We start from the raw sequence: 27,915 nt of genomic DNA on the forward strand, positions 1-27,915 counted from the left end.
CCGATCGGGCCATATATCGCCCGATCGGGCGATTTGCGATCTATTTTTTCTGATACGTGCGCGCCCGATCGGGCGCACCTCGCCTGATCCGGATCGGGCGATTTGCGAATGCCTCTTTTCTTGACTTTTCCTGCCCAGAATTCTTCCTTGACTTTTCCACGAACTTTTCCCTAACCGCCCGATCGGGAAAAATAATTTCGCCCGATCGGGCAAACCACTCGCCTTCAGCGCCCGATCGGGCAGACCATCGTCCGATTCGGGCATTCCACTCGTCAGACCGCCCGATCGGGCATGCTGCGCCCGATCGGGCACAAATAAGCTGCATTAATTTCATCTGTGCGCGCCCGATCGGGCGCACCTCGCCCGATTCGGATCGGGCGGTTTGCAGCATGCTCGGCTTTGTACGTAATTTCACTTTCTCGAACTTGGAGCCTTAGGCCTGCACATTATTAAACACCCAAACAGCGTAATGCCCTCTTCTCACCTCTCTAACACCAAAAACAATACTTAAACACACTTAGGTATGGGAAATACTAACTAAATACGCACAATAGAATCAAAAATCAAACTTATACTACTAAAGCGATAAAATACGGGTTGCCTCCCGCAAAGCGCTGGTTTATTTCTAGGTCCCGCTCGACCTTGTTACCTCAGATATGTTGTCTATGAGGCGGAGGGGTTGAGGTAATGTACCTCAACAACTCCTACAGTATCCCCGTCATGGTACAACTTCAGACGTTGCCCGTTGACCTTAAATCGCTCATCATTATCATTCACTACTTCAACAGATCCAAACTTGCTAACCGTGGTCACGGTGAACGGTCCAGACCACCTAGACTTGAGTTTTCCAGGAAATAACTTAAGTCTAGAGTTGAATAGTAGGACCTTGTCTCCCACCGCGAACTCTCTATGCAAAATGCGATTATCGTGCCACTTCTTGGTCTTTTCCTTATAAATCCGGGCGCTATCGTAAGCTTGCAGTCGGAATTCATCGAGCTCACTCAATTGAAGTAACCGCTTCTCACCGGCTAACTTGGTATCCATGTTGAGCTGTTTGATTGCCCAATAAGCCTTGTACTCCATTTCTACTGGTAAGTGACACGCCTTGCCATACACCAATCGATACGGGGAAGTACCAATGGGTGTCTTAAAGACGGTTCTGTATGCCCATAGAGTATCATCCAACTTATCGCTCCAATCCTTCCTAGACTTTGCCACCACTTTCTCAAGTATAGATTTGATCTCTCGGTTAGAGACCTCAACTTGCCCACTCGTCTGAGGGTGATAGGCTAGCCCAGTGCGGTGATAAACCCCATACTTGCGCAGGAGCGCATCCAGATGCTTTTCATGGAAGTGTGACCCTCCATCACTAATCAAAGCGCGCGGAACCCTGAATCTCGGAAAGATGATTTTCTTGAACAGAGAAATGACTGTCTTTGCATCGTTTGTAGGTGAGGCAACGGCTTCCACCCACTTTGACACATAATCTACAGCAACAAGGATATACAAGTTACCCTTGGACGATGGGAATGGTCCCATGTAATCAATTCCCCACACATCGAAAACCTCAACCTCAAGGATCCCGTTCTGTGGCATGTCATACCTCCTCGAAATAGTGCCGGCCCTCTGGCACGCATCACAAGCCATAATAAAAGCCTGTGCATCCTTGAACATAGTAGGCCAGTAAAAACCACATTGTGACAGCTTAGCGTTTGTTTTAGACGGTCCATGGTGACCACCATAAGGTGAAGAATGACACCTACTGATAACACCTTGAACTTCCCATTATGGAATACAACGCTTGTACAACTCTTCAGCAGTCTCACGAAACAAATAAGGGTCGTCCCAAAAGTAGAACCGGACATCATGTAGGGATTTCTTCTTCTGTTGATATGTAAGATCGACCGGAAGAATTCCCCCCACAATGTAGTTAGCAAAATCTGCGAACCATGGTGACTGACTGGCAAGTGCAAGTAAATGATCATCCGGAAATGAATCATCAATCGGTGTAGATCCCTTACCATCGTCATACCTCAATCTAGACAAGTGATCTGCAACCACATTCTCAGCCCCTTTCTTGTCGCGGATCTCTAGATCAAACTCCTGTAGCAGTAGTATCCATCGAATAAGCCTAGGCTTGGCTTCTTTCTTAGAGAGCAGATACTTAAGGGCCGCATGGTCAGTATAGACTATCACCTTGGATCCAATCAGATAGGTGCGGAATTTATCCAAGGCATAGACTATGGCTAGAAGCTCCTTCTCAGTAGTAGCATAATTAACTTGAGCTTCATCTAAGGTCTTACTTGCATAATAGATGGCATGTAAAACCTTCTCATTTCTCTGACCCAAAACTGCCCCAACTGTATAATCACTTGCATCACACATTATCTCGAACGGAAGATCCCATTCGGGAGAACGAATGATGGGAGCCGAAATCAGTGCCTGTTTAATCCTGTCAAAGGCCTCAAGACAAGCATCAGTAAACACAAACGAGGCATCCTTGAGGAGGAGCTGGTTAAGTGGTTTAACAATTTTAGAAAAATCCTTGATAAAGCGGCGATAAAATCCCGCATGACCAATAAAACTTCTAACACCCTTCACATTAACTGGAGGGGGCAATTGTTCAATCACTTGGACCTTAGCTCGATCCACCTGAATGCCCTTATCAGATATCAAATGTCCCAGGACCACCCCTTCAGTAACCATGAAATGACACTTTTCCCAGTTCAAGACTAAATTACACTCTTCACATCTTTTCAAGACTTTAGTCAGATTTAGCAAGCAAGAATCAAAAGAGGTACCATAGACACTAAAATCGTCCATAAACACTTCCATGATAGACTCAATAAAATTAGAAAAGATACTCATCATGCAACGTTGGAAAGTAGCGGGTGCATTACACAGACCAAAAGGCATCCTACGATATGCAAAGGTACCATAGGGACAGGTGAAGGTGGTCTTTTCCTGGTCGTCTGGATGTATGGGAATTTGAAAGAAACCAGAATAACCATCCAGATAACAGAAAAACTTGTGACAGGCTAGCCTTTCTAACATTTTATCAATGAAGGGAAGGGGAAAATGGTCCTTTTTAGTAGCAACATTAAGACGCCTATAATCAATGCACATGCGCCAACCTGTGACTACCCTAGTTGGTATCAACTCATTTTTTTCATTTCTCACCACAGTTGTCCCCCCTTTCTTAGGCACTACCTGAACGGGACTCACCCACTTAGAATCAGACACAGCATATACAATACCCGCATCAAGCAATTTCATAACTTCAGCTTTTACAACATCTTGCATGACAGGGTTCAAACGATGCTGGGGTTGGATGCATGGTTTATGATTTTCATCTAGATGTATCCTATGCATACAAAAGTCAGGGCTAATACCCTTTAAATCATCAATATTGTACCCAATGGCCTTTTTGTGCCTTTTCAACACAATAAGAAGTTAAGATAACTGGTCTGCATCAAGTGCAGTACTGACGATCACAAGGAAAAGTTGTTCATCATCTAAAAACGCATATTTAAGGTTAGCAGGAAGAGGCTTAAGTTCGGGTTTCTTTACCTCTTTAACAGAACAAACCAGACGAACTAACCTCTTCAATTTGGTGCTCTCTGGCTCAGATTCTCCACCATTAAGATCCCACTCTAGAGCATCCACTTCAGCACTCCAAGAACTGCTATCACCTGCAGAAGACTCACAACAAAGCACTGCCTCCAAGGGATCTCTTTCGAGAACTTGGGAGACGTTATCACGAGTAATAAAATCAACTACATCTATACGATAGCATTGTTCCTCCTCTAGCATGGGACTTTTTAAGGCACTATTCAGATAAAAAGTCACCTTATTAACATCAATGACCGCCCCCAACAGACAAAGTCAATTTCCCACTTTTAACATCAATGACCGCCCCCGCCGTGTGAAGGAAGGGTCTACCTAAGATTATGGGAATTTGAGAATCCTCCTGCATGTCTAGTACTACAAAGTCTACAGGTATATAGAATTTACCTACTCTAACAGGGACGTCCTCTAAAACACCTAAGGGGTATTTGACAGAACGGTCGGCCATTTGTAGAGTGATATTAGTAACCTTAAGCTCACCCATATTCAGTTTAGTACAGACAGACAAAGGCATGACAGACACACTAGCACCTAAATCACATAAAGCCTTATCAATAAATACAGTGCCAATGTTACATGGGATGGAAAAACTCCCGGGGTCTTTAAGTTTAGGTGGAGACTTGTTTTGCAAATAAGCACTACAATCCTCAGTGAAAGCTACAGTCTCTACCTCACAAAAAGCACGTTTCCTGGTCAAAATATCTTTCATGAATTTAGCATAAGCAGGAACCTGTAAAATTAATTCAGTAAAAGGAACCGTTACCTGCAAATTTTTGACCACTTCCAAGAATCTGCCAAACTGCTTGTCTAGCATATTCTTGAGTTGTCGGTTTGGGAAGGGGAGTGCAATAGGTGGTACTTGAATATCTGCCCCCTTCTTAACCTCAGTTGTAGCCTCATTCTCATTGACTACCTTTTCAGCTTCCTTACCATCCATAACTATCTTCGGGATTTCCTCACTGACCAGATCACTAGCAGACATCCCAGAATCAACCTCAACCGGCATAGAAGGACCATCATAATCCCTACCACTCCTCAATGTAATTGCATTGGCAGTCTCCCTATTTTCGGGCTGTGAAGGAAATTGGCCTGGTGGCCTCCCTGCAATAGTAGTAGCCATCTGTGCCAACTATGTGTCAATGATCTTGTTGTGAGCAGTAAGAGCATCGATCTTTGCATCCTTTTCACTTAGAGATTTTTGCATTTGAAGCATCATGTTTCTCATCTCTACTAGCATAGGGTCAGGCTGTGTGGCTTGAGGTTGTGGTGGTGGAGGTGATGTGTGTTGTCTAGGGAACCCAGGTGGTCCACTAGACTGTTGGTTGTAGTTGTTCCGTGGTTGGTAGGATTGTTGATGTGGGGGTTGGTATGGCTGTTGTGGTGGATGTTGGACTTGGTGAGGGTTCTGGATATTGTTGCTCCTGTAGGATAGTAGAGGGTTGTTTTTGTAGCCCTCATTGTAAGAGTTGGAGAATGGGTTATTTTGTTTGTAGGATTGAAATGCGTTACACTGTTCAACAGAGCTCCTACAGTCCTGTGCATAATGACCAGACATTCCACAACTTTCACAAACAGTAGCAGGTTGGGCACTCATAGCAGCTACACTAGCAGGTTGGGTAGGTTGAGCATTGGCTGCTTGCATATTATCAAACTTATAGTGTAAAGCAGTCAATTGGGCAGTTAATTGTTCAATAGAATTTAAATCATGCTTACCACCCCTATTAGATAGACCTCTAGGATTCCCATACTGGGCATTGTGAATGGCTATCTCCTCAATCACCTCCATAGCTCTAGGCACCTCAAGTTGCATGAACCTCCCACTGGCAGCCGAATCTAACAAACATCTAGACTCATTGCCCAGACCATTATAAAACTGCTGAATCAAGAACCAATCTTCCAAACCATGGTGCGAGCATTCTCTTTGCAAATCCTTGAATCTCTCCCAGACCTCGAACAAACTCTCATCCGCTTGTTGCGAGATACCTAATATCTGACCCCTCAGACGAGCTGTTTTCTCAGGTGGAAAATATTTAACATAAAAAGCAAGAGCCAAGGACTCCCAATTAGTGATTTTCAAAGCCGCCCGATTCAACCCATTAATCCACAGTTTAGCTTTCCCACTCAAAGAGAACGGGAAAAGTATCTCCATAGTCTGCTCCAGAGTCAATCCCTTTTGCTTGATGGTGGAACAATATTGGATGAAGGACTGAATGTGAAGATTCGGATCTTCACCTGGTTCCCCACCGTACTGGCGTCTCTCGATCATGTTAATCAATGCAGGCTCAATCTTGAAGGTCTCAGCTGCAATAGAAGGCATGATCGCCTTTGGTAGCACGGACAGACTTGGCTTAGAATAGTCTGTAAGCCGTGGGGTAGGTGGCGGTAGCGGAGTTTCGTCACCCATCTCTATCTCTGAAACTGAATCTGTATCTGAAGGAAAAAGATTGCCAATATTATGATCAGAATCAGAGTAATTCCCACACTGTGCAATGAAAGTTCTTCGTCTACGAAAGGTTCTTTCGGGCTCAAGATCGAATGGAGTAAGATTACTAGTACCTACGGTCCTGGGCATAGACAAAGACTACAAAACAATGTGAGATCCGGTCTCAAGGAACGTGAGTTCCTTGAGTAGTAACAAACAATAATCTAGGATAAGCAATCAACAACAGAAAATAAAACCGTCTCCCCGGCAACGGCGCCAAATTTTGACAGGCTAAAGTCGTATCACCTAATAAAAAATAACCTAAGGTCCACTAGCTAGGTAGCAAGGGAAGTCAGGATCGAATCCACAGGGAGACAGGCGTTCTTTCTACTATTAATTAATTAAACTAAACTATTGGGAACAAGATTTGGTTGATTGTTTGTAAACTAATACTATACGAACGATAATTAAATAAGTATGAATCAAGATATTAAGGGAATCTAGGGCATAGGTTCACCAGCAATTAACAATCCAGGACAATGAACAATCACGATGATCAACAAAGTAATTAATTAAACTAGCATGCTCTCTCGAATCGATACTAGTCATAGACTTAGAATTAACGGGCTCTCGCAACTTATTAATCTCAATTATACCTATTGACACAAGCCTAAACATCAAATTGCATCTCTCGAATTTTAACTTGATATTGCATAACTACACAATTAAACCTGCGCAAATCTAATTGAATAGTGGAATAAACCAATCAATAGGAATTAATCACAATGTCAATAATCACAATTATTCAAAATCCCATCATATTAATTCATGGATCCCCAAACCCTAGAAATTAAACTACTCACACATATTATCAATAAACAAAGCAAGCATATTAATTGAAAGCACAATTGAAACAAAGTAATAAATCAAAGTAAGAAAATAATACCTAATTGAAGAACAATGGAATACTAAAGTTTGAACTTTTAATTGGAAATAAAACTAAGTGTTGGAACAATTGGAGAGAAAACTAAGCTTAGGAAAATAAACTAAGTGTTTGAAACTAGAAAATAAGATGTCTCTAAAAATATAAGGGGCTAGTATTTATAGTTTGCCCAAAATACAAGCCAAAAAACGGAAAGAAAACTCGCGCATAAGTGCAGGAGGTTGGCGTCGCCCGATCGGGCGATGCACTCGATAGTCGGCCCGATCAGGCCAAAATCCGCCCGATCGGGCGGTTTACGAACTCTCCACATAAGCTTCCGGATGACCGCCCGATCCGGATCGGGCGAGCTGCGCCCGATCGGGCGCGCGTTGATGAGTCCAATTTGCTTCAATTCCGCCCGATGGTTGCATTTTGCCCTCAGCTTCCAGGGCGATTTGCAATCTTCAATATAACTCGCCCATATCACTGAGTCTAACTCTCGGGGCTCAACCATAAGCATCCAAGGCTCCCGAAAGTCGACGATGGAGGTCCCGAACTTCCTCGGGCTCATATAGTGGCCTAGATCAACATGAAACGGGTTTAAAAAGACCAATTTCTCATAATCAAACCTGAAACTCAAGGCACACTCAATAACACACATTAGTACTAGAAACGGCTCCTAAGAGCACGCTTGACACATAAAAAGTACTAAGGAACGGGGGTGAAACACTATATAAAACACACATATCAACGTACCATGTTTCCGTTTCCGGCAACATCTACGACTTGGATAATATTTATATTTCCTATACGATCCATATTTCCGTTTCCGGCAATATCATCGTTTCCGGAGTATTCATAATTTGCCTTTTGACGATTTCAGCTCCCACTGGAACCGAGATCCGTCGATTCCGAATATCCATAAATGGAGTATTTAATTCACTTAAATACTTGATCCGTTCACGTACTATTTGTGTGACCCTACGGGTTCAGTCAAGAGTAAGTTATGGATTAATATTATTAATTCCACTTGAACTGAAGCGACCTCTAGCTAGGCATACAATTCACTTGATCTCACTGAATTATTAACTTGTATAATTAATTAATACTGAACCGCATTTATTAGACTTTAGCATTGAATGCATACTTGGACCAAGGGCATTATTTCCTTCAGTCTCCCACTTGTCCTTTGGGACAAGTGTGCATTTCCTAATTCCTTTGTCGCTTGATGCTTGCTCATGAACATAAGGTAAGAGTTGTTATCCTTATTATGTCCAGAGGTATTTCTCGGTTTCAGGGTTCAACTGATCAAATAAACAGATAATCATAACATATTATTCATCTGAGCACGGCCATGCATTTTACAGTTTCTAGTTCTCCGAGTGGCCTTGTACAACTTTCAGCATCTCATCCCGATTTATGGGAGGACAATCGCAATCTTGCGATCTTGAGATTAGACTTCGTTTGATAGGTGATTACCCGTGTGTTACCGTTATGGCCTCCTTTTACGGTGCTACGGTTGACAACGTCAAAGTAACCAATTCTCAAACAAGTTATCTCAAATCACTCAGGTGTTGAGGATTAGTGTCTAATAATTTTAATGAAATTTACTTATGACAGATTTTCATCTCTTACAGTAAAGTTTCATAGGTCTGTCCGATACTCCCTCTGTATTTATTTAAGAGATACACTTGCCTTTTCCTGCCGTATTTATTTAAGAGATACACTTGCCATTTTTAGTAACTTATCAACCCCACCATCTAATTAAATAATATATCTACACCCCACCTCCACCCCCACTCCCTAAAATGACATGGTCTCCACTTGTTTTTCTTATTAAAATATCTACTTAACCCCACTTGTTTTATTACTTTATTTCATTCAATTCTTTTTCATAATACGCGTGCCCGACCAAGTGTATCTCTTAAATAAATACGGAGGGAGTACTAGTCTTCCCAAAGTAAGTATTTATGCAAATGATTGCGACATTGCCATGTCCACATAGTTCAAGAAACAGAACTACTAGTCATCTTGCATTCTAGTCGTCTAGCGTTTTCTATGCGTCCATCTTTATAGAAAACTCCGACCAAGGACCATTTTCAACTTTTGACATTCAAGTTCACTTGATAGACATTTCTTAGTCACAGGACTGGTCCTGACAGTCTATCTTGAATATATCGTCAAATTGAAGGGACTCATTATTTAATAAACCACAAATTAAATGGAAAAATGAATTCTATTAATTTATATGAATGGTTAACCAATAATGTTTTACAAATTATTTAACTCTAAATCTTTAAAACATTAAATAAGGACATCCATGCCATTCTCCAACATGCTTGATTCCCATAGCTGCAGTGTGCGAGTTGTGCTTCGCCTGCGGCAGAGGTTTAGTTAATGGATCTGAGGTGTTATCGTCAGTTCCAATCTTGCTTATCTCGACTTCTTTTCTTTCAATGAACTCTCGTAGAAGGTGAAATCTACGAAGTACATGCTTGACTCTCTGGTGTGTCTAAGCTCATTTGCCTGTGCAATAGCTTCGTTATTGTCACAATATAGAGCTATTGGTCCTTTAATGGAGGGGACTACACCAAGTTCACCTATGAACTTCCTTATCCAAATAGCTTCCTTTGCTTCTTCATGTGCAGCAATGTACTCCGCTTCAGTTGTAGAATCCTCAATGGTGCTTTGCTTAGCACTTTTCCAGCTTACTGCACCTCCGTTGAGGCAGAAGACAAACCCAGACTGTTATCTGAAATCATCCTTGTCGGTTTGGAAACTTGCGTCCGTATAGCCTTTAACAATTAATTCATCATCTATATCATAGACCAGGAAATCATCTTTATGCCTTTTCAGGTACTTCAAAATATTCTTGGCAGCAGTCCAATGTGCCTCTCCTGGGTCTGACTGGTATCTGCTCGTAGCACTAAGTGCGTACGCAACATCCGGGCGTGTACATATCGTAGCATACATTATTGAACCAATCAATGATGCATATGGAATCTCACTCATTTGTCTACGCTCATCTAGTGTTTTTGGGCACTGAGTCTTGCTTACAGTCATTCCATGAGACATGGGTAGGTAGCCTCGCTTGGAGTCTGCCATATTGAACCTTTCAAGCACCTTATTGATATAAGTGCTTTGACTGAGTCCAATCATCCTTTTAAATCTATCTCTGTAAATCTTGATGCCTAGTATGTACTGTGCTTCTCCTAGATCCTTCATCGAAAAACATTTCCCAAGCCAAATCTTGACAGAGTTCAACATAGGAATGTCATTTCCGATAAGTACTATGTCGTCGACATATAATACTAGAAAAGCAATTTTTCTCCCACTGACCTTCTTGTATACACAAAATTCGTCTACGTTCTTGATGAAACCAAAGTCACTGACTGCTTCATCAAAACGTATATTCCAGCTCCTTGATGCTTGCTTCAATCCTTAGATTGATTTCTTAAGATTGCATACCTTTTTAGAATTCTTTGGATCCTCAAAACCCTCAGGCTGTGTCATAAACACAGTTTCTGTTAAAACGCCGTTTAAGAAAGCGGTTTTGACATCCATCTGCCATATTTCGTAATCGTAATATGCAGCGATAACATTATCCGAATAGACTTTAGCATTGCAACTGGTGAAAAGGTTTCATCGTAATCCACACCGTGGACTTGCCTGTAACCTTTTGCAACCAATCTAGCTTTGAAAACTTCTAGTTTCCCATCCTTGTCCTTTTTCAGTTTGAAAACCCATTTGCTTCCTATGGCTTGGTAGCCATCTGGCAAATCGACCAAATCCCAAACTTGGTTTTCAGGCATGGAGTCTAATTCAGATTGCAAGGCTTCTTGCCATTGCTTGGAGGTAGGGCTCGTCATATCTTGTTTGTAAGTCGCAGGTTCATCACTTTCAAGTAATAGAACTTCATGGCTCTCGTTCGTTAAAATACCTAAGTACCTTTCCGGTTGAGACCTATATCTCTGCGATCTACGCTGGGTTACATTTCTAGATGGTCCTTGATTCTCACCAGATACTTCTAAAGATCTCTGAGTTTCATCCTGAATGTCATCTTGAGCATTCTCTAGAGTTTGTTGTTCGACTCGAATTTCTTCGAGGTCTACTTTTCTCCCACTTGTCATTTTGGAAATGTGATCTCTTTCCAAAAAGATACCATCTCGAGCAACAAACACCTTGTTCTCAGATGTATTGTAGAAGTAATACCCCTTTGTTTCCTTTGGATAGCCCACAAGGATACATTTGTCAGATTTTGGTTGAAGTTTGTCTGAAATTAATCGTTTGACGTATACTTCACAACCCCAAATCTTAATAAAAGACACATTTGGAGGCTTTCTAAACCATAACTTATATGGAGTCTTTTCGACAGCTTTAGACGGATCTCTATTTATAGTGAGTGCGGCTGTGTTTAGTGCATGTCCCTAAAATTGTATTGGAAGTTCGGCCTGACCCATCATTGATCTAACTATGTCTAGCAAGGTTCTATTCCTCCGTTCTGACAGACCGTTCCATTGAGGTGTTCCGGGAGGAGTCAGTTCTGATAGAATTCCACATTCTTTCAGATGGTCATCAAATTCATAGCTCAGATATTCACCGCCTCTATCAGACCGCAGTGCCTTAATCTTCTTGCCTAATTGATTCTCTACTTCACTCTGAAATTCCTTGAATTTGTCAAAGGATTCAGACTTATGCTTCATTAGGTAGACATAACCATATCTACTAAAGTCATCAGTGAAAGTGATAAAGTAGCTGAAACCATCTCTAGCATTTGTACTCATTGGTCCACATACATCTGTATGGATTAAACCCAATAGTTCAGTTGCTCTTTCTCCAACTTTAGAGAAAGGTTGCTTTGTCATTTTGCCAAGTAAACATGATTCGCACTTACCATAATCCTCTAAGTCAAATGGTTCTAGAATTCCTTCCTTTTGAAGTCTTTCTATGCTCTTTATGTTTATATGGCCTAATCGACAATGCTACAGATAGGTGAGATCTGAATCATTCTTTTTGGCCTTTTTGGTATTTATGTTATAAACTTGTTTGTCGTGATATAATAAATAAAGTCCATTGACTAATCTAGCAGATCCATAAAACATCTCTTTAAAATAAAACGAGCAACTATTGTCTTTTATTAAAAAGGAAAATCCCTTAGCATCTAAGCAAGAAACAGAAATGATGTTTTTAGTAAGACTTGGAACATGGAAACATTCTTCCAGTTCCAAAACTAGCCCAGAGGGCAACGACAAATAATAAGTTCCTACAGCTAATGCAGCAATCTGTGCTCCATTTCCCACTCGTAGGTCAACTTCACCCTTACTTAACCTTCTACTTCTTCTTAGTCCCTGTGAATTGGAACATAAGTGTGAGCCACAACCTGTATCTAATACCCAAGAAGTTGAATTAGCAAGTATACAGTCTATAACGAAAATACCTGAAGATGGAACGACTGTTCCGTTCTTCTGATCTTCCTTAAGCTTTGGACATTCTCTTTTGTAATGGCCAATTCCATAACAATAAAGACAGCTTGATGTGGACTTGTCCTGCTTTGTCTTCTTTCTTGACTCAGCATTTCCCTTGGACTTTCCACCTTTCTTGAAGGGTCTCCCTTTAGCCTTTAGTAAATCCTTGGCTTCACAGTCGAGTATTATCTCAGCCTTTTTGACAAGGTGAACAAACTCTGCAACTGTTTCTTCTCTTGGTTCACTTAGGTATAGTTGCTTAAAGCGACCAAACCCACTATGGAGTGAATTGAGCAAGATAGAGACTTCCATCCTTTCGCTTATTGGTGTTCCTAGTAGACTTAGGCGATCGAACAATGAAAGCATATGATCTACATGGAACCTTAGTGGAACACCCACCCTTTGTTTAGTGCGAAGGACCTGAACATGTGTTTCTTGGACTTCCATCCTAAAACATCTGTTATGAGAACTAACCTTCAGGCCTGACATTGATTCAATCAACTCATGGACATTTAGGTCCTTGTCCTCCGTGTTTCCTCGACAGATATCCCTCAGATTCTTGATGAGCATAAAAGGTTCGTAAGCTACAAACCTCCTAGCCTATTCACCAGGGATATTGTTCAGCATGAGACTCATAACCCTTTTGAGATCCGCATCCCAGGCGGCATGTCTTTCAGGGGTCATGTCTCTGGCATAGTAGCTTGGCATGGGATGGAATAGTACATACTCAAATCCATTGAGTCTCACTATTTCAATCAGCTTAGCTTCCCATTCATGAAAATTTGTTAGGTTCAGCTTGACCATAAGCTCAGAACCCATGATGATGTTTTGATTGTTGTTTGCCATAGTGTAGGGGTTTTTTTTGTGTAAAACTCGTTTCCCGTTCTACAAGAGGGGCGGTTTTTTAGAAAACCATTGTATTTTTGTACCTCGAAGGAGTCGCCACCAAACATTGTTTAAAGTCTCGTTTAGAAAGACCACAAGTGACTCTTTTTTGGATAAGGCTTTGAATCCTCGAAACGGATGGGTGAGATCCGGGCACGGGAACGAAATGCTTATTCCGCGAGCTTTAGAAATATTCAAGTACGTTGGCACAACATTTTCGAAAATATACCCTAGATTAGACTATGTGGGTTTGAGTTTAGAGCAAATAGAATCTCTACTTTGTATGGTGGTCACTTTGCTTTAAAGATTGATTTAAAGGAATCTAAGGCCGGTTTGTCCAAGAAATTATCTTTGTTAAGCGTGATGTAACCTTGTATTTTGTTGTATTTATCATGTGCGGTGATGAAAGCAATAAAGCAAATAAAGCAACATCACAATACTAAATAAAGTGCGGAATTAGTAAATACAAGACCCCCCTAGAAATGGACTAGGAAGTAGGTCCACATTGCCTAGAAATGGACTAGGCAAGTAAATTTGCGGAATTGAAAGTGTGGAATTGAAATTGCGGAATTGAAAGTGCGATAAATTGCGATATTGAAAGTGCGATATTGAAATTGCGGAATTGAAAGGTGCGATATTAAAATTGCGAAATTGAAAGGTGCGATATTGAAATTGCAATATTGAAAGGTGCATAATTGAAACTTGTACTTGGGCACATGAGATTCGAACGCCAAGCGGCTCCTTAAAAATAAGTGCGCCCGACACGAAGTCAAAGCCAAAAATCTCAACTTAAGAGAGGTTTCTCAACCCAAATATCCTAGATTTTGCATATTGAACTTGAACTTGAAAGCTTGAATATTGAAGTATTGAACTTGAAATACTTGAACTTTGAACTTGAAATAATTGAAATTAAGAGGCTTGAATCTCAAAGGTCGGGCCTTTTAATGTTGAAAAGGTTAGAACTTTGATATGCTCTCACTTGAAAGGATCATAGTTTAAGGAAGTAGTCATGAGCAACCCTAAACATGGTGGGATCTTGAAATTTGAAAACTTGAACTTGTATATTGAAAAATGGAGTTTTGAATCTCAAAAGACTAAACCTTTAAGAGTTAAAAAGGTGTCATCTTTAATTACTCCATATTTGAAGGTGATTCTAGTTCAAATAGGTGATTGCAAACAACTTTGAACATCCTTGAATCTTGAAAGTTTGCATTTTCGTATTTTGAAAAGTTTGGATTTTTTAAAAAAATGTATGATTGTTGCAACTGACATTTTTAATAATAAAAATGCCAACTTGCTAATCATTTTGAAATCAAAACAACATGATTGATTAGAGTGGGATTCAGAATTACCTATTTAGGTTTAGGCAAGAATTCCTTTTAGAGCTCCCAATTGCTTAGAATTAGAAATTTTGTATGTGTTTTGAAGGGTTTTTGATTTGTATTTTGAGGCATAATGTCAGTATTACGACGTTGTATTATGTTGTTCCCCTCTTTTGATGATGAAAATGAGGGGTATTTATAGGAGGAATGGGTGCAAGACGCCAGCACACGCCAGCGCAGCACGCCGAGGCAGCGCTGGGCGCTGGTGACGTGGCATGAATGCCGCCAAAGCAAGGACGCGGGCTCCATCCTTGTTTCGTCATGTAGTGCTGTACCTTTGTACGAATAGTACTAGGCTTGGCGTTTTGTGTTTGCTTGGAGGTTAAGGCATTATTTTGCGTTTAAAAACAAGCCTTTCTCGGGTTTTGAATTCCGGTTTTACGGGACGGGGCCCGGCATGCTCGGTTTTCTAGGTCGGCGCCCGAATTTGACTTGCCTTATATGATTTTGAGCGGAAAAGGCCTAGTAAAACCAATGGGATGGTCTACTAGATGAGATTGTACTTGGATTTTGAAATTGGATTTTGAAAGTTGTGTTTTGTACCGAGAACCGAAAGGGGAACGACCTCGGGAATTGGATTTTGGATCTTGAATTTTGGAAATGTTCTTATCAATTGGGATTTCCGCCTGGAGTTATTCCAACCGCCTAGTAAGGATAATGGTATCGTCATCATCCCAGAGGGGAGACACAAATTAGGTGTCTACAGAAGCCCCCACTTTGACTGAGCGTTCGGTTAGGAAAGCGCAAGTCAAAGTATTTCGAAAGGGACGGAGAGTGATCAAGATGTTCTGCAATCGAGACCACTCTTTGTACGTATGTACCTGCATAAAACAGGCGTTAGAAAAAAGGATAGAGTCTACCTCGGTGCGGTTGTGACGACTCCGATTTGTATTTGTACTTTACCGCCTTCATTTCAGGACGGAGCTTGGCATCAAAAATTGGCATCTTGAATTTTTGAATCTTGAATTTTTGAATTTTTGAATGTGAACACCTGGAGTTAATCCATTGGGGATGTGCTTTGCTGGGGATAAGAGCTTTTTACCGGCCCTTAGAATTTTGAAATTTCGACTGACTTTCCAGGAGCTTGGGTCCGTTGGGAGTTGAACGCCAGAGTCGTTGTATTTTTTTGACTTAGTATTCTTGAAATATTCATCTGTTTGTACTTGGAGATACGGGTGTATACCCGTATTTTTGATGGATGGCCTGATGCGATGTTTGATGCTTGGTGTGGAAGACCGTAGCAGCAAAGAACGTGCAATCAGCACGGGAGACCGTGCGCGCTAAAGATTCGCGCATGCAGCAGGCAGCGCTGTGCGCTAGGCCGACGTACGGCGCGGGGCTGTGCTATATAAGCGCCCCTTGCCGTGCCATTTTGAGGAGCAATCTCTTGCTTTCTTGTTCTTTTTCTCTCTCAAAGGTCGAATTATCTTCCCTTGGTCTTGTTCTTGCCTTATCCATGTAAGTATTTCATGTTTTGCTTATGAAATAACTCTAAGACTGCATGTAGTTTTGATTTTCTCGTATTTTGAAATGATGCTTGTATGCTTAAGCTCCTTGAATCTTGTAGAAGACTGTTTGATAGCCACTTGAACTTGAAATGTTGGAACTTGTAGATTTGAATTTTTGAACTTGTATCTGCTTCGGCATGGATAGCCTAGGCGTTGATGTGGAACTTGTATATCTTCTTCGGCGTGGGTAGCCTAGGCGTTGGTGTAGAACTTGTATACCTGCTTTGGCATGGGTAGCCTAGGCGTTGCTGTAGAACTCGTATACCTTCTTCGGCACGGGTAGCCTAGGCGTTGGTGTAGAACTTGTACTTTGAACTAGAGGCCCACTGGAATTTGTTTTGAATTTTTGACTTTGTATAGGCTAGTATAGGATAGCCCACAGTTTAGAATTTTGACACTTTGTACTCCACTTGATTTAGTATGCCTCGTCACACTCGGAGGAAGCTCGCCGAATCGTCGGTGGTTCGAGCTGCTGAGGAGGATGCTTCGGATGATGAAGCGGCTGCAATAAACGCGCCAGATGGGGGTATGGTTCCCCGGGAGGCGCCCACTTTTGCTGGTACTGGTTGGAGCCCTTCCGACCTAGTGTTTCGGCCGAAGTGGCACTTGTCTCAGCGGCCTCGCGCTGGCTTGGTGAGTCTCGTACTGTGTTTTGAGTTTGTATTTTGTACTTGTATACGTTTGGAACTGACTCGTTCACCTGTAGGCCGATGGAAAGCCGTTTTGTACTTTCTGGTCCTTGGTGGAGGTTCAGAAGGCCTTTAAATCCCTTCATGCTGATGAGGAGGCCATGGAGATTTGGTCACAGACGGGCCTGGCTGATTTCTGGCGTGCCATGGGAGGTACTTCGAGGAGAACGGGGATCAAACCCCGACTATGGGCTTTGTTGGAGCGATGGTGGGACACTACCAACACTTTCCACATGGCATGGGGGGAGATCACCATTACCCCCCTTTGAGTTCGCTATGATCACGGGTCTTCCTTTTTCTGAGAGGAATGTGACCTTTGATCCGGAGCTGACGTGGCGCTCTGCCGCTGCCAGGGACTTGCTTGGTCCTGTTGTTGACTTGTCGGATGACGACACCCATGCTTCCGTGACGGTGATTGTGGATGCTATCTGTGGTGTGAGTGTGTCTGCGGAGCAGAGAGTTAGGCTCTTCCTCCTAGTTTTGGTGAGCAGAGTGATGGCTCCGAGTAGGAACAGTCGGGTGCATATTAGATTCTTGTCCGTTCTGCGGGACTTGAGGGTTGTTTCGAGCTACAACTGGGGTGGTTTGGCATATATCCACCTCTTGTACGAGATGAAGCAGGCCTCCCGGACTGCGCCGGGGAGTGACCCGAGCATGGCTGCTCTGTGGAGTGTGCTGGAGGTATTTAAGACTCCTTGTCCTTTGTATGTTGTACTTGTATGTTTGTATTTGAACTTGACGGATGTTTTGCTTGCTTCTTGAAAGATTTGGATATATGAGCACTTTCCGACTTTGGCGCCAGATCGTACTAGAGATGCGTCTTATCCGTATGCTGCCTCTTAGATAGGAGCGGTGCGCGTTAGGGTGCCTCTGGCGGCCTCCCGCAGAGCTTGGAGAGTTCTACCTGCTGCCGAGGTGATCTTTTGTACTGGTTTGCTCTCTTGTATTGGTATTTGTATTGTTGCCTGAGTTGTCTGCTTTGCAGGTGGTATGGCGTCCTTTTGCCAACGCGCCTGTACCTGCCTTGGCTGCTCGTGCCCATTTCTTGTCTGGGCGGCGGGTTTTGCTTCCAGGGGTGTACCGCCACATGTGGTATCTTGGGGAGCGAGTGTCCCTTCAGCACCATTCGGGGGAAAGACTTGTCCCCAAGGACCCACCGGGGTCCATGCTAGCGTCAGATGAAGAGCTTGCCCGGCTCTATGCGGAGGCTAGGGGCGATGCTGTTTGCCGCTCTTTGAGGGATTTTGTACACAAGAAGGGTAGCTATGACGACTTCCTGAGGAGGCTGGCTCCACCAGTACGCTTCGTACTGCCGGTGAGCTTTTAAACTTTGTATCTCGTATTCTTGTATTCTCGCATTCTTGTATTGATTGTATGATTGGATGATTGTATGTAGGATGAGGAGGTTAATCCCGAGGACATTCCCCATGCTGATAGGATCCTCCGCTACGAGAACTCGGACGGGGAAGAGGTGGTGTAGACCATCCCTTTAGCTTCTCCTCCGCACCGGAGATCATATGATGTTGTACCTGAGAATTATGCTGCTGGAAGTACTGTTGCACTTTCTTGAAATTGATTGTAATCTTGTATTAGGAAATTGATCTTGAACTTTGTATGCAGGCGCCTCGGGCGAGAGTGCATCGCTGGATGTTCTTGATTGACTCTTGGAAGAGGCATTGTGCCAAGCTGACCCGGATGCTTTCTGGCCGGGACAAAGAGGTGCCTTACTTGATCTTGAAATTTGTATTCTGGAAATTCGAACTTGGATGTTGATTCTTGAACTTGTATTTTGTATAGGAGCGTCGTCGAGACCGTAGAGGATCCGTTGACAGAGAGCCCCAGGTGGAGACGTCCTTGAGGCAGGAGGGACCGAGCTTGGAGCTGGGACAGGGGTCCGGTGCTGGTGCTCATCAGAGGCATTCTGATGCTGAGCGGGGAGCTTCCCCTTTCGTACATGTTGATCCCACCAGGCATTCGTTTGGAGGTGTAGGCAGTTCACGGCCCTTTGTTTCTTCCCCTGGTTACTACTTCGGAGGAAGTGGTCCTCAGCCTTGGGGTGCAGATTCATGGGCTTACTATGCAGAGATGGAGAGGATGCGTCAGGCTCAGATGTTTGGGTTGTACCAGTATATGGGGATGCCGCCGCCTTATCAGTATTCCTCTCCTCAGCAGGGAGTTCATCCCTCTCCTGGCACACTTCGTGTCTTGGAGCAGGATCCTAGTACTCCTGGGACGGAGCTGGATCAGGATTAGGAGCGCCTTAGGAGGCGGAACAGGGACAAGGCGCCTGTGGTTGATATCACTGTTGGTGACAACTCAGACTGACCCTGCATGGTAGCGAGTTCCAGCTTGCCTGGGTTGATTTTGTATAGGCTGGATTGTATTGTATTTGTATGGATTGAAACTTGAATTTTGTATGGTTGTAAGGCTTTGAACTTAAATTGGTTTGACAATTTTTTGAAGATTTTCTTTGGTATGTTTGAATGTTTGAACTTGTATGCGTTGCGTGTGTCTTGAAATTTTGTAGCTATATGCATGCATGATAATTTTGCAAAAAATTTGAAAAAATTTGCCCCATTTTTTCGGGTGTATATACCCACTATAAGCCCCCACTTTGACTGAGGTTTTTTGGTTAGGAAAAGCGCAAGTCAAAGTATATTCAACTCTTGCTTATGCATATGCAGACTCGACTTAGGACGCCGATCTAGGACTAGAATGCTTGAATTTTGAATAAAAATGACCCGAAATCTGCCCGAAGAGTTGATCCGGACTGCTTGAAAATGCGCGGCTTGCGGCTTTGGAATCTTGAATAATGGAAGTTGTACTCTGCTGTCCGAAACACTAAAGAGTGTGTACTCGGAGTCATAAAAGAGGACGGTGGCCTCGTCCTTTGATACAGGCCCCTGTGCCTGGCGCAGGCTTGGCGCCTGGCGCCTGTGGGCTGTCGTGCAAGCCGACTCTTGTATAAATAGGGAGGTTGTCGGATCACTTCTTGCATCAATCCTTCCCTGCTATCATTACATACTGCTTCCTCACGAAAAGAAAAGAGAATATGGTTGTGTCCTTTGAAAATGCCCTGAACTCGTGGCTTGGTTCGCTAGGCAAATTGGAGAAAAGGGAGCATGATGGCATGCATCTTGGGGTGCTTGTCTCTTTCCGGTTTGTAAAGCTGGATTTGCACTTCATCCTTGATGCTCTGGAGGCTTGGGATCCAAATCATCATGTCTTCCGCTTTGGAAATAATGAGGTATGTCCCCTCCCTGAGGAATTTAGTGCCATATTAGGATGGCCCATTATGCTGGAGCCATGCATGCCCAGTGTTGAAGAACACTTTTTCTTGAGTTTTGAAAGGTATTTGGGCTTGAAGCCCCCACTTTTGAGTGCTGTTGTATATGGCAGAGGGGTGGATTTGTCCCTCTTTGTCACCTACTTTGCTGGGCTTGATGTTCCCAAAGTTTTCCGCTTGAGGGCCTTGAGTTTTTGTATATTTGCTCGCTTCCTCTTTTCGAAGCAGGGGTTTGGCAATGGTGATGCCTCCCTACACTAGTGGAAAAAGGGTCATTTGCATCGCACTTTTAAGCACATTTGCGTCGCACATCGTGCGTGGCAAAAGCTCTCGACGCAAATGACTAAAAGTCATTTGCGTCGCACATTTGTGCGACGCAAATGAACCTTATTTGCGTCGCACATTTAGCTAATGTGCGACGCAAATAACTTTTCAGGCATGGTGCTGAAAAGTCATTTGCAACGCACATTAGCTAAATGTGCGACGCAAATAAGGTTCATTTGCAACGCACATTTAGCTAATGTGCGTTGCAAATGACTTTTCAGCACCATGCCTGAAAAGTTATTTGCGTCGCACATTAGCTAAATGTGCGACGCAAATAGCTTTTTAGGCATGGTGCTGAAAAGTCATTTGCAACGCACATTAGCTAAATGTGCGTTGCAAATGACAATTTTAGCGCCAAAAAATTAAGTCATTTGCCTCGCACATTGAGCTAACGTGCGTTGCAAATGACTTATTTTTTTTAAAAAAATATTCGTTTTTTAATATTTTAGTTGGAAATTCCGACATGATCGTCTTTGAAATTAGACGCTTCATTCCCAATACCGGGAATACATTTATAATTAATACCTGTCACTAAAGTTTACAACGTAATTAACGTTCCCAATAAAAGGCAATTAAATTCGTCATAGATCGATCAACCAACATGTTACAACAAACATAAAATTATTACAACAAAGGTACGTAGCTAGCTAGAGATCAAGTTCATATTACAAATTAAGCTAAAAATTCGACATTGTTCATGAAGTAATCTGCCCAAAAATCTTTCACCTCATTAATCTCCTCCGGTGAATAGGGCAATGTTCTTGAAAAATCCTAAAAAAGTGTAAATAATTCAATTTATCAACGATTGATCAATATAATAGTTTTGTGTACTTCAATTTATTATATAAAGTACGTAGTTTATGAGAACATACCTTAGTAAGATCTTGACTATTACCATGATTCATTATTATGTCGTACATAAAACGCATGACGTAGTAGCCACAATCTAGTGATCCCGGTTGTTGAGCACACTAAATGCATTAAAATAAATAACACAAGTAAAATTTCTATCACATTGTATGTTATAATTTTGAAAAACTTATTTCTTAGGTAAATAATAAACTAATTATATATATATATACCTGTGCTGGAATCCATGTTAATTTAGTTCCCTTAGATTGTCCACCTAGTCTCTTGTAACTCCGAAAAGCACTACACATTCGATAAAATATGCAATTATATATACTTTGTTTACACATGTAAATGCAAAGAATATTTTACATGTAAGTGCAATTATATACTTTATTTACACATGTAAATACAATTATATACGTAGTAGTCACATTTAAGGCTAATTGGGTCGTTCTAGGTCATTTTTAGGCAAAAATGATGTTTTCGAACCCAACTTTGAACCAAAGAACCTAAGGAATGTTTTCAAACTTATTACACGTCTCATATGCATAGTTATAACTTTCTAAGGCCCTTTACAATCTATTATTTCACATTTAAGGCTATTTGGGTCGTCCTAGGTCATTTTTAGGCAAAAATGATGTTTTCGAACCCAACTTTGAACCAAAGAACCTAAGGAATGTTTTCAAACTTATTACACGTCTCATATGCATAGTTATAACTTTCTAAGTCCCTTTACAATCTATTATTTCACATTTAAGGCTAATTGGGTCGTCCTAGGTCATTTTTAGGCAAAAATGATGTTTTCGAACCCAACTTTGAACCAAAGAACCTAAGGAATGTTTTCAAACTTATTACACGTCTCATATGCATAGTTATAACTTTCTAAGGCCCTTTACAATCTATTATTTCACATTTAAGGCTATTTGGGTCGTCCTAGGTCATTTTTAGGCAAAAATGATGTTTTCGAACCCAACTTTGAACCAAAGAACCTAAGGAATGTTTTCAAACTTATTACACGTCTCATATGCATAGTTATAACTTTCTAAGTCCCTTTACAATCTATTATTTCACATTTAAGGCTAATTGGGTCGTCCTAGGTCATTTTTAGGCAAAAATGATGTTTTCGAACCCAACTTTGAACCAAAGAACCTAAGGAATGTTTTCAAACTTATTACACGTCTCATATGCATAGTTATAACTTTCTAAGGCCCTTTACAATCTATTATTTCACATTTAAGGCTATTTGGGTCGTCCTAGGTCATTTTTAGGCAAAAATGATGTTTTCGAACCCAACTTTGAACTAAAGAACCTAAGGAATGTTTTCAAACTTATTACACGTCTCATATGCATAGTTATAACTTTCTAAGTCCCTTTACAATCTATTATTTCACATTTAAGGCTAATTGGGTCGTCCTAGGTCATTTTTAGGCAAAAATGATGTTTTCGAACCCAACTTTGAACCAAAGAACCTAAGGAATGTTTTCAAACTTATTACACGTCTCATATGCATAGTTATAACTTTCTAAGGCCCTTTACAATCTATTATTTCACATTTAAGGCTATTTGGGTCGTCCTAGGTCATTTTTAGGCAAAAATGATGTTTTCGAACCCAACTTTGAACCAAAGAACCTAAGGAATGTTTTCAAACTTATTACACGTCTCATATGCATAGTTATAACTTTCTAAGTCCCTTTACAATCTATTATTTCACATTTAAGGCTATTTGGGTCGTCCTAGGTCATTTTTAGGCAAAAATGATGTTTTCGAACCCAACTTTGAACCAAAGAACCTAAGGAATGTTTTCAAACTTATTACACGTCTCATATGCATAGTTATAACTTTCTAAGTCCCTTTACAATCTATTATTTCACATTTAAGGCTATTTGGGTCGTCCTAGGTCATTTTTAGGCAAAAATGATGTTTTCGAACCCAACTTTGAACTAAAGAACCTAAGGCAAAAATTTTGGCAAAAATGGCATTTTCATATGCATACTTTACTTACTTGTTTAGTGGCTCCTTAATCATCAAATTTCTCTTCTTCTGTTGAGAATCAAATATGTAGACCTCACGTTTAGACAAGCAAAGAACTAAAAGCATCCAGTGACTCCTACATACAAACAATAAACGTATGTAGTTAGAAAAAAAAAAGTTAAATTTATAACAATCAATTAAAAACGAAGTTCAAAGTAATTTTCATACTTTTCGTAGTATGGACATAAGATGAATGTCTTAGAACTAAGTGCACTCATGGACCTCGTGATGTACAATAGAATTCGATCTGCATCGGACTTTAACATGGTGGCCGAGATCATCTCCGGGCACATGAATCCAATACTATTGGGGTGACAATCATCGTGAAAACACAACTCACTCAAAGCCCTATAATATAGAGTGTAAGAACGTTAAGACAATCATAAAAATCAAATTTAGGGGCAAAATATGAATTTAGGTAACTCACGTAGCAAAAACTTGTATTATTGATATATTGAGCCATGCTCCCGAGAGAAGTTGATCGGTGTCTTCAACGGTGACACTAATTTCAAAGTCCTTTTCCATATTGAATGTCCTTTTAGTGCAATGTACCTTAACGTGCTCCCCTTCTTTTAATCCCAACATCATAGTTTTCATCACATTGCACTTACCACTCAAATTTTGCACTTTATAATTTTCAAGGAAATAGGTTTTTGATTTAGTGTTGGACGCTTTTGTTCCACTTCCCCCAACCACTATCTCTTTCCCTTTGTTCCCTTTCCCTTTAGGCTCTTTACTTGTAGGCTTGTTTACCTGAGGTATGATTTTCAAATAACGATATACATATTAGTGAGCATACATGGTATAATAGTTCTACTTCAAATTATCATGCATATGTTAGTTACCTCCTCATTCGTAAGCGACACCAAATGTTTTGGCCACTGAGTGAAGGTACCATGAGCTTGAGCAAGTTTCTTAATATATTGAGAAGGCACGGGGACGGGAGCTTCTTTGTACGCGGGCTCAAAATCATCAACGCTCACTTTCACGTTATCGGACGTGACGTCGTTGTGGTGATCAAGGAGCAACTCTGGACATATGGTACCATAGGCAACAAAGACTTTCTCCGAGCCTATGTTCAGGTATAGATGGCACGGGACAGGTTCCTTATTATTTATTTTGAACAATAACGCAAATACAATGTAACATGTTAGAAAAGTTCAATAGAATTAACTAGAAACAAAGTACTTGAAAAACACAAATTATCATACCGTAATGTCGGCAAATGGATCTAAACCCCCGGAACGACAACTACTATGAACATTTGCGTCTATCCTCATATGGCTTGGTATTTGGACACCAAGTTCTTTAGCAAATGTGATAAATTTCTCCATGACCATGGCATCCATCTTGGAGTTCATCTCTTGTATTGTCTCATCTTTGACCCTTTTGGTCACTCTTGCTTCCATTTCCTCCATCTCCGCATCTCCATACCGTCGAAAGCTACGCCGCTCTCCGGTCCCCCACACAGCTTTGATGCCTACTCCACCACCAAATGTTAGTGGTCTCCCTTCTTTAGTCTTACCAAGTGCACGAGATAAGACATCATCTCGTGCACTTTTGGGAACAAATTCCCCTTCATCTTGTTTCCTTTTCCATTCATCCTACATGAAATCAAATGGTTTTGAGAAAAGTTCAACACTTGGTTTCATATTTAAGAACATATATGAAATTAGAGGAATCACAACATTACGCAAAATTGTTAAATGAACTTACAATATTTTCTTTGACCTTTTGTGTGCCCTCATCCGGCAAGTAAGGATTTCCTTTCTCATCTGGTTTCGATCTTGCAAGAAGCCATAAACATGTCCTACTCGGCAAACTTGAAGAAATTGTAGACGCAGAGGAACCTTCAGATGACGAAGAAACTGAGGGAATGTACCCTTTTCTCTGCCATTCACTTGTCATTTCAGCATATGATTTCTGTCCCATATGATGAGGATATATGTTGAAAGATTGACTTTGTCTTGCTTTCTCACTTATTTCCTAATTTTAGGGGGGTAAAAGAAATTATTACAACAAAATAAAACTTAGATTATAACAAGACTTTAAATAAGAATAATTTTTATACCTCAGCTTCTTCGGAGGTACGTATCTTCACAAATTCCTTCCATATATCCTTAGTTATATAACTATACAAATCATATGGCATCTTTTCATCTTTTGGCCTTTTCCTTGTACCCCGAATCCAACCAGTCGCCAATCTTGATTTGAATTCCCTCCAACGCTTATCACAACTCTTTAAGACAACTTCTTTCTTAGTTTCATCTGTGATATGAAATTCTCTCTAAATGAAAGAAAAAGAAAAGGAACAAGAAAGTCTTTTAGCACATGAAAAAGACACGTAGATATGTACAACTGAATTTCCAAAATAAAACCGGTTACCTTGACGTCTTCCCACAAAGTGTCTTTTATTCCTTGTGAAACATCTTCCCAGGTTCTGATCAATATTGAAACCTTTGCGCGACTTATCTCGCCAATGTGATTCTTGTAATCCGTTGCCCATTTCCCTGTGGGTCGGTCCAAGTGATCCCATTCAATTTTTCTTGGAACCCCGGGCATGGATTTTATTCCTTTTGTAGGGCCTCTTGGCTTCTTTTTTTGCTTTTGGGGCACTTGATTTGGTGATTTGTTAGAAGGACCTGAATTTGCGTGTTGATCTTCATCCATGCCTGACGCTACTGCATTGGAAAATCATTAAAATTACATACCTTCAAAAGCAGGATTTTAAAATAAAAATAAAGTTCTGATCAGTTCTGTGCACTGATCTGCACAGCTCAGATCAGAACTGTGCAGATCAGTGCACAGAACTGGTCAGAACTGATCAGTTCTGTGCACTGATCTGCACAGCTCAGATCAGAACTGTGCAGATCAGTGCACAGAACTGATCAGAGCTGACCAGTTCTGTGCACTGATCTGCACAGCTCAGATCAGAACTGTGCAGATCAGTGCACAGAACTGATCAGAGCTGACCAGTTCTGTGCACTGATCTGCACAGCTCAGATCAGAACTGTGCAGATCAGTGCACAGAACTGATCAGAGCTGATCAGTTCTGTGCACTGATCTGCACAGCTCAGATCAGAACATTGCAGATCAGTGCACAGAACTGGTCAGTTCTGATCAGTTCTGTGCACTGATCTGCACAGTTCTGATCTGAGCTGTGCAGATCAGTGCACAGAACTGATCAGAGCTGACCAGTTCTGTGCACTGATCTGCACAGCTCAGATCAGAACTATGCAGATCAGTGCACAGAACTGATCAGTTCTGACCAGTTCTGTGCACTGATCTGCACAGTTCTGATCTGAGCTGTGCAGATCAGTGCATAGAACTGGTCAGTTCTGATCAGTTCTGTACAAATGCTGGGGAATGAATTTGAATATGCAAAATTTTGGTCCACAAACCCACCCAAAAACAGACTGTTCTTTAAAGATTAAGCAACAAAGAAAGCACAACCAAGCTCCTGAAATGACGTTTTCGAACCCAACTTTGAACCAAAGAACCTAAGGAATGTTTTCAAACTTATTACATGTCTCATATGCATAGTTATAACTTTCTAAGCCTCGTAATAATCTATTATTCCACATTTAAGGGTAATTGGGTCGTTATAGTACATATTTAGGCAAAAATGACATTTTCGAACCCACTTGCACCGGAATAGAGGAATCTTAAAATACTTATATTCCAACTCTAATATTTCTTCAATGACTCCATAGTAAGAGTTCGTCTTATCTACAAGTGTTCTATCTTTTACACTAGCATACTCTGAAGACAAACATATTGCCGTAACACCACTATTTTGCATCGTCGTTTTGTCATCTTGTCGCTTCGTGTAAAAAGAATAGCCATTGATGTCGTACCCCTCATAAGATATGACTTGACATTTAGGACCATATGCCAACCATCTCACCATGTCAGATACCTCATTAGGCGTGTCGGAAAATTGATCCATCACTCGACGCTTGAACCATGTGAGGAATGAACGATTATGCTCTTTTATCAGTTGAGGACCATTTTTTGAAGGATATTGCTCTCTAAGAAAGTTCATGTGCTCAGCCACGTATGGATGGACTTCACTAAGACTTTGCACCACAAACAGCTCAACCTTACACATCATTTCAGAACTGATTGATATCCTTTTCTTGCCAATTGTACCTTGACCCCCAAGTCTCCCATCATGTCTAGACTTTGGTACTCCGACTTCTTTCAAACGTGCCATATATTGAGAAACCCATGCAGCAACTTCCTCCGCGACGGTTCGTTGGACAATACTAGCTTCAGGTTTGGCCGGATTCATCACTCTATTTTTCAAGGTACCCATTTCCCGTTCAAAGGGATACATGTACCTCATACAAACTGGCCCACAAAGCTTAATTTCACGAACAAGATGAATAATCAAATGAGGCATCATGTCAAAGAATGATGGCGGAAAATACTTTTCAAACCGACACATGGTCTCAAGTACATCAGCCTGCAAATCATCCAGTATTGTTGGATTGATCACCTTGCTACAAATTGTGTTGAA

General features: G+C 41.3%; 1 protein-coding gene and 1 non-coding gene across 2 annotated transcripts; one reads left to right on the forward strand and one right to left on the reverse strand.

The window, feature by feature from the left end:
• The first annotated feature begins 5,525 nt into the window (after positions 1–5,525).
• Positions 5,526–5,632, forward strand: LOC130460262 (small nucleolar RNA R71). Its single transcript, XR_008920191.1, has one exon. It is a non-coding gene; the product is annotated as a small nucleolar RNA R71 (small nucleolar RNA).
• Positions 5,633–21,157: 15,525 nt separating this feature from the next.
• Positions 21,158–24,130, reverse strand: LOC130459786 (ubiquitin-like-specific protease 1). Its single transcript, XM_056827331.1, has 6 exons — positions 23,821–24,130; positions 23,562–23,741; positions 23,365–23,469; positions 21,593–21,662; positions 21,383–21,481; positions 21,158–21,281 (listed from the first exon to the last, which is right to left on the reverse strand). Exons 1-6 carry the CDS (start codon positions 23,988–23,990, stop codon positions 21,183–21,185), a joined length of 723 nt encoding a protein of 240 aa, XP_056683309.1. The 5' UTR covers positions 23,991–24,130; the 3' UTR covers positions 21,158–21,182.
• Between the last annotated feature and the right edge of the window lie 3,785 nt (positions 24,131–27,915).

This window comes from Spinacia oleracea, chromosome 4 (assembly GCF_020520425.1).
Source record: "Spinacia oleracea cultivar Varoflay chromosome 4, BTI_SOV_V1, whole genome shotgun sequence".
In the NCBI taxonomy this organism is placed as follows: domain Eukaryota; kingdom Viridiplantae; phylum Streptophyta; class Magnoliopsida; order Caryophyllales; family Amaranthaceae; genus Spinacia; species Spinacia oleracea.